General features: G+C 36.5%; 1 protein-coding gene across 1 annotated transcript; it reads left to right on the top strand.

Annotated features, from left to right (window-relative positions):
* The first annotated feature begins 2,114 nt into the window (after positions 1-2,114).
* SCP2 (sterol carrier protein 2) lies at positions 2,115-3,014 on the top strand. The gene is made up of 4 exons (XM_078588671.1): positions 2,115-2,301; positions 2,383-2,443; positions 2,526-2,625; positions 2,707-3,014. Exons 1-4 carry the CDS (start codon positions 2,164-2,166, stop codon positions 2,786-2,788), a joined length of 381 nt encoding a protein of 126 aa, XP_078444797.1. The 5' UTR covers positions 2,115-2,163; the 3' UTR covers positions 2,789-3,014.
* Positions 3,015-8,235: the final 5,221 nt, after the last annotated feature.

Consider the following 8,235-nt stretch of genomic DNA (forward strand, 5'->3'; position numbering starts at 1 on the left):
TCAGACAGATGTCAGGGATTACGATGGTGACAGAATTCTAAGTGATAGGAAAAATCTGAAAGGGAATAACAAAATCTTTTTTATCAAAATAAAATAAGAGATATGGTGGTCGAAATTTAAATTTAAAATTATTAAAATATTTACAAATATGTATCCATTTTCGAGAGAGAGGGAGAGAGAGAGAGAGAGAGAGAGGTTCTCCCAGAGAGAGAGTGAGATCAAAAGAGAGAGAATCAGAGAAAAATTCAGTCATGTTGAGAGAGATCGAGGAGGAAAAAGAGAACGACATAATGAGAGGGAGACTGAGAGAGGGAGAGGGACACGTATGTAGAGATAGAGGGAGACACAGAGAGAGAGAGAGAGAGAACAGAGAGAAGGAGATAGAGAGGTAGAGAGAGAGAAAGATAGGGAGACTACAAGAGGAAGAGACAGAGGGATAAATAGATGGAGAAAGCGTGGAAGACCAATAGAGAGAAAAAGACAGAGATGGAGGGAGACCTAGAGACAGGGAGAGGAAGAGAGAGAGAGAGAGAGAGAGAGAGAGAGAGAGAGGCTGAGAGACATAAAACCTGAGAGAGAGGGGGACCAATAGAGAGCGAGAGAGAGAGAGAAGTCCTAGGGAGAGAGAGAGACTGATATAGAGAGTGGGAGACTCAGAGAGGAAGACCGAGAGAGAGAGAGAGAGAGAGAGAGAGAGAGAGGAGTCTAAGAGAGAAGGGAGACTGATAGAGAGAGTAGGAGAATCAAAGAGAGAAAAATCCATGATAGAAAGGGAGACTAATAAAGAGAGAGTGGGAGAAGTAGAGATAGGGATACATTGAGAGAGAGGAGTCCAAGAGAGAGAGGGATACTGATAGAGGGAGAGTGGGAAAATCAGTAGAAAGTCATCATACTAATTAGGGGTAAATAGATATATGATTTAATAATCTATATGTTGATGTTACTAGCTAATAAAATTGGCCAATAAAGGTTATGAGTGTGTTACATTATTAACTAGACTATACATGGGGATAAACTGTCACAAGAATAATATTTGATGTGCTATTGAGTATATTAAAAATTATTACAAACTTTTATGAAACAATTTTTTGATGGCCGTGCAAGCCAGACCTAGATGTTCACCCGTGTCATTCTTCTCCTCTCTCAAATGCCTACCTTCTAGCAATACTGGATACTAATGCGATACTCGACAAGTTCAGGCAATGCTATTTCAAACCACTAAATAACATGTTATTTTTATTAGCAACTTCATATATTTTATGTGCTTTTCTTATTGACACAAACATAAATGCATATTATTAAAACCTAAAATTAGTTATCACATTTCTAGAACAAAGTTCTGAATTTAATAGAATTAATGGTATTTTCTAAAATTATGATCTTAATTTTAACTAGAAAATAATTTTATAAGGAATAATATATAAGTTGATGTTTATTTTAAATAGATATAAATTTAGGCATTAAAATCATATAGCAAATACTTTTACTTGTTTTAATACATATTGTAATTTCTTAAATATTTTTATTTGTTTGAAAATAATACCTATTTGATTTAATTTACCTTCGCATGGTTCACTATCCTATTTATTTGTATCGCACCGCAGGATAATTGCGCAGAACATGCTTATTTTCATACGCCTGATGTGTTTATCCTTGAAATTATCATATATTCATTCTTTTACAGATCAAAATGATTCATTTCACTTTGGCAATGAATTTTCAATTTTCCTACATTTTATGGATAGTAGGGATCTAGGTTATGCAGGCCCATTAATCCCTGATGCCGCTATATAACTACCAGCGGCCCCGCAGCTCAACAAGCACAAATCAAATTATTACTCTTATTAAACAGCCTAGATTTTCATCATTTTTTATATCTTTTCTACAAACAGTGCATTCTCTTTAATATAGCTCTCCCAGTCTCTCAACAATACTTCATGTAAATATATCTTTCATGTCTATAAATAGTTTTTTTGGAATTTTCTAAAAAATAGTATTATCCTCTTTGAACTGCCGTCCCAGAGTAAATAATTATGACGTTTATTAAAGAAGAATATGAAATATTTTATTTTATTTTCCAACTACCCGGCTGCAAGAGTTAAAATAGAGTGCGGTGTTCTTGGCTATTTCAGTGCGCCGGGGGAAGAGGGGAAGCTTGGAAGAATGGCGAATCTGGCGACCGGATCGGCGCTCAAGTCGGCGGGATTGCTAGAACAGATGAGATTGCATATGGAGACCGATGCCGGGAAAGAGACGGCGAAGAAGGTCGGCCATGTTTACCAGCTCAACATCGCCCCCAAGGTTGAAGAAATCGCCGTCCAAATCCGAGAATTTTCCTGTTTTTTTCCCCCTCCAGCTGATTTTTGGGTGTTTTTTGTGCAGAAAATTGGGCAAGATGAGGAGATATATGTTGTGGATCTCAAGAAGGGGGAGGTCACCAAGGGTATTGAATTTCCTCCTCTGATTCGTTGTTCTTCAGCGAAATTTGATTCGATTGTGGCTAATTTTGGGGTTTTTTGCCCTAGGTCCGTATGAAGGGAAGCCTGATGTTGTTCTATCATTCGCTGACGCCGATTTCGTTGGTGTTGCCTCTGGAAAAGTGAACGCGCAGATGCTTTTTCTGAGGTTTGTGAAGGATGAATGCCAAAATTTCATCTGAATAATGCTATGAAATCTTTGAAATTTTGATTTTTAACGTTGTTTTAGGGGTGGAATGAGGATCAAAGGCAGCATTACAGCTGCGCAGAAGTTCACCCCGGATATCTTCCCCAAACCGGCGAAGCTTTGAAGCCCAGGAGGTTTCAATTATACCCATTGCAGTAGAATAAATCTATTTACCAATCCAATAAGAAGAGGACATTTTTAGTGGCTAATCATGTTTAGGGTTCATGGGCAAATTTAATTATCTTTCCTCTTGTTTTTGGGTTGGGTTGATTTGGACATTACTTGAGATATGAATCCTCAATCTGTTTTAAGCTTTCTAATTGTATATGATGCTGTGAAGCTTACTTTGATGGGGATTGCATTCCTTTCACCCTTGGATACTAAGGTTGAGGATAGTCCATAGTTTTGTTTTTTTGGGTCCCTTAATGGTCCAAACTTCCTTTAATTTGGCAAGGAAAAATCTTCTTATATTTTGGTTTTGCGAATCTAAATGAGAAGGTTTAGGGCAGTAGGAAAGGTGAAGAGATTGAGCCATATAATGAGTGAAAAATGATGGAACTATGTCTGGCAAATTAATCACACATTGTCTCAGTTTTATTCATTAATAGAGATTTAACATAATATATCTTTACTTCTGATCATATGGTAATGAAGGTTGATCTTGTAACTGTGTGGAGATATGACGCAGATATAATGGGCCCTCTTTTAGGAAGAGTTTATTAAATTGATCATTATGAATCAGTGGATGGTTTGATACTTAATTATCAACCAGGTCGACTCATCTCATGTAGTATAAGTGGTCCTTAAACATGAGATACTGAAGATATCATAAGCTTGACGATGGTAGTTATAAATAATCTATGATGCTCAAATCAAACGATATAGTCTTGACTTCATTGAAATGCAACATGCCCATTCAAGCGATCTAGTGGTTAATATGATATTTTCTGTCTTTATATAAAGGGAGATATATTCAAGGAAGACCACATGTTGATGTCCTTTACTAATGAAGCACAAATGTATAACAAATAAATTTTATGATGAATTCCTAATAGATTAAATCTAAGTTGATTGATTAGTGTTTGATAGTTGACCATGCCCCCATTCTTTCTAGGAAGTCTAGTATTCATGATGGATTACATATACAAGGTTGTCGGTCGACCCCTTAAAACCTTTTGGAATTTGTGCTATACCTTGGGTCTTGATCTGTTCGCAACTCGACATATTGATTGTGTTCATTTGATGTGTAACTAAAAAACCTATATTTTGGGTATGGTTAATTGGTTTAGGCAAGAAATATGTTATTGGGTTTAGGAAGCATAAAAGGACTAAAAATCCCAATTTATTAAGCCTCACACAAGTCTTTCCCTGGGAAGCCCCCTTCTTTTTTTTGGTGGTCTCCCTCTAATTATGAGAGGAATGGTTGGTAGACCCTTACTAGATCACAAGGGCCACTAGCCAAGAAAAATAAAAAAGACCAGGTGGTGTGGTGTGTTAAGGATGTAGTAGACAAACTTAGAGGTTATATCAGTGTGGTTTGAGATGACACATTTGACTAACTTAACAATAACTGGAATGAACGAAGAGAAGTAAAAAAAGGTGAGAGAGTGGATGGAAATATGTTAGTGGCTAGCCAATCAAACATTTCATATTAAACTCTTCACATTTCATTCTCTTTTCACTGATATAATAAATTTATTCTAATGCATGCGTGATGCTTATAATGAAGTCCTTATGTATATTATCTAACTAAGTGACCTATAATTAGATCATAATGAATAGATCACTCTTATTTAAGCATGTGTTCTACATCTTCCTATTTCAAAGGATAACCAGAAAGGACACCCGAGTTCAAAGTAAATAAAGAATTACACTATCTAGTCCCACTCGAGTTATGAGTATGACGATCATATAACCATTAATGTGGAGATATTAAGCACTTATGTGCATGCTCTTTTGGGGAAAGAGTTTGTTAAATTGACCTTTATGAATCCCTGGATGGTATTATACCAAACTATCAATCAAATTAATTATACATTGTCGTTTTCTAAGTTATCCTTAATCCTCAGACACCAAAGAAACCTTGTGAACATATGTTGAACTATGATCTATCGATTCCTGAAGATTTCAGCTTAGAGAATTTTAGTAAAATGCTGAAGTATGTATTTTCATGAATGCTAAAAGTGGATTATGAAAATGCGACCATCATTAAATGAGTTTACATTAGTTCAGGCATCTATTCCTAAGGATATGAAGATAACCAACTTTATATAGCTCAAACTATGCAACTTGAACATGATTATGTCAAATGAGGTCAAGCATCATGTCAAAGGAAGACTTAGGGGGCTAAGGAAAACAGATCTTGACCAGAAATTTATTTTATTAGTGTCCTTAATACACCATATTACCAAGAATTTTTCTTGGTAGTCGTTCACACAAGCTTGGTTAGGGCTCATCATCAACTCAGATTGTATATCATCAGAAAACATTAAGGGCTAACCTAAGCTGCATATAACAGTTAATTGAGTCTGCCCTATCCTCTTCCTATTTTCCCTTATTGGCAAAACATCTATAACGCAGTTAACTAGATGAGGGTTAATTAAAATTCAAACCCACAGTTCCTATTCATGGAACGCCACATTCTTCTACCTCAGGTGGAATAAGGAGTTCAAGAAGATGATTGAATGGTTAAGATGGGATCATCCACCCTCACAATAAGAAAAGTTAACTTAAGAAAGATCACCCAAGTAAGTCCTTGGCAAAGGCAATGGAATACCATACAAAATTTCTTTAATGATTTCTAAATACATCAGTGCTAACTCAAATGATCGCTTAGGCTATGATAGTCTGCCACAACACGCCATTGGTGATAGAGATAGAGGCAAACACTTGCCAATGTGTAAATGGTTTTTAGGTGGAGTGCATGATCATTGTAGCATACACTATCAATGATAACTAATGCAAGGAAAAGGAACGAGCCTTGATTCTGAATAAGAATATCACACTAGCCTTGTCATCGCATGCCCACTAGACCATTTAGTGCTTTGTCATGATGAATCTTAAGTTAAATGTCACTAATTCAATCCACCACTCTTGGAATGTCAGGACGGACTATGATCGCTGCCATAAAAGGTCAAAAATCTGAGGTTCATACTAAAAAATTTCATAAATCATTTTAAGCCTTAAAAAGGTGTATTATGATCATTCAATGAAGTTAAACATATAAAACACATGAAAGTAGTATCGAATTGACAGATTATTTGTGATTATCATGAGGAGAGATCCAGAGATAGATTTACACGTGGAGGTAAGAAGAGAAAGATATAGATGAATATTTGAAGAAAGGGAGGGAGAGATATTCTTCAATGCATAGTGAGAGGGAGAGAGAGAGGGATCACAAGACAGAGTGAGAGGGTGAGAGAGAAAGTGCAAGACATAGATAAGGGGGAAGGGAGGAAGATAGTGCATGCGTCCTTGACACGGAGAGGGAGGCAGAATTGGAGAGAGATTGATGATTCAATCCATGTGGCCAGGCCCAATTGCGGCATTTGACCAATTCTGGATGTCAATGCTATTAGATATATGTGTTTGGCTAATGGTGCCTTCATTATATCAGATTTATTGGATGTGTTGTTAAGCTGGAGTTCTTGAGTGTATGCTACAAAAATTTAGATAGTCATTTATGTCAAGGAAAAATATGTGTGAGTAGATGGTGAGAGTATCTACCAGATCTTCAAGGAGGACTGAAGATCTTGTAGATATTCACATATGTGCCATGCTAATGATAGTAAATCTATGGCAGTGTACTGGTACATTTCGGTTAATCAATACATATTTGTCTCTTTATTAATGCATCTTACGTAGGTGACTAACAGTAATATACCCAAAAGGAACTGGCCAAGGCTAAATGGGTGATGAGATGGAAGATTTAAATGCAAATTACACGTCAGGGTTTATTCCCTTCCCCTAGATAATCAAGCAATTGGATGTCGGTGGTTTTATGCAGTTATGTATTGAGAAATACTAATTTCATTTAATGCTTAAGGATACTCCCAAAAATGAGGTGGATTATGTGGAAAACATTTCACAAGTTGCAATCAAACAAAAGTATGACCCTTATTAGTTCCGTGTAAAAACACCATTTTTTACATAGAACCCTTGTCTACGTGGACAATGAGTATGAGATCTCTTTTAGGATATACTCTTTTATAGGACAAGTTTTTTCACTCAAGACCACACTTTATGAACTTAAACTGATAAATTTTGCATGGTTTGAGAATTTTCCTCAATCCATGAGTTATCTAAATTACTGGGAATACAATGGAAATCATAGTTTGTTCGTGCAACATATGCCTTTCGGAAATTTTGGGTTGGCTCATAAATACATAAATAACATTTAATAGGTATCAAAAATCAGGCCTTATCTGTGATTTGGATAGATTGATTTATTAATAAGCTTCATATTGGCAAAGACCTCAGTATCGGGTTAACTTTTATCATGCATAATTTATGACTGACTCTATAGGAGTGATTTGAGAACATTATCATAACTCTGACTATTGCTTCTAGGTTGATTAAAAGTCTACCACATAGTATTGCATCATCCTGTACAATACTTGGTCCTTTCTCATAGCAAGGATCAAATTGTTCCTCACTCTTGCAAAGAGGTTGAGCTAGTATGTTGGATGGTTCAAATCAAGGATCAAAGTTTCACGTTGATACGAATTACAATAATATAATGAAATTTATATCATTATCAAAGAACCATGAATATGTTACAGACCTGTCACAAAAAGTATGAGAATTCAGAAGCTAGTTTCAAAGCAACCTATTTCTCTCATGACCATTGTCACTAACTCAGCTTGGGATCTTAAGAATTGTATTGATTAGGTATGTTCATAACTAGAGCACATTTCTCATCTATGTGGAAATTCATGACTGGGTTAAAATTTTTGAGGCACTAAAGTATCGATGGGAGATATCGATTTGTTTTGTGATTAAATTCTAATGACTACATTTGATCGGGGACCATCCAGCTTCGAAGACCCGTCGAACCCATTCATCGAGTCAGGGTTCACGTGCGAGACCCAGCCTTCGGAGTAACCAGCCTCGTCAACAGGCCACAAAGGTTTGATGTTATCTTTCCTTATGTTTTCTTTGTTTAGTAGGCCTTGTTGTTGGCCCCATATGTGTCTATTTTCTGTTTGTTTGCACATGTTTGGACCGCTGTATGGACCTACACATTTGTGCATGTGTAAGCCCATGTGTGATCATGTTAGTGGGTTTCTCTCTTCTATTAGGGGGCCCTAATTAGTCTCAATTTGGGCCTTCGCCCTTTTATTTCTAAGGGGGAGGCCCATACTTGCCCCTTTAAATGGTGGGGCCAGCCCATAGGAAGGCAAGAGAAGAAAAGAATAAAAAATGTGATTGTTTTTAGAATTTTTCTTGATTTTTTAGTGTTTTTGAGTTTTTTCCATATTTATGAAAAATGTCACTGAAGATAGGAGAGAGAAAGAAAACCCTAGAGTACAGCGGAAACCACCGCCGTCTTTGCTAGGAACTACCGCCACC

This window comes from Wolffia australiana, chromosome 16, assembly GCF_029677425.1.
Source record: "Wolffia australiana isolate 7733 chromosome 16, ASM2967742v1".
Taxonomy (NCBI): Eukaryota; Viridiplantae; Streptophyta; class Magnoliopsida; order Alismatales; family Araceae; genus Wolffia; species Wolffia australiana.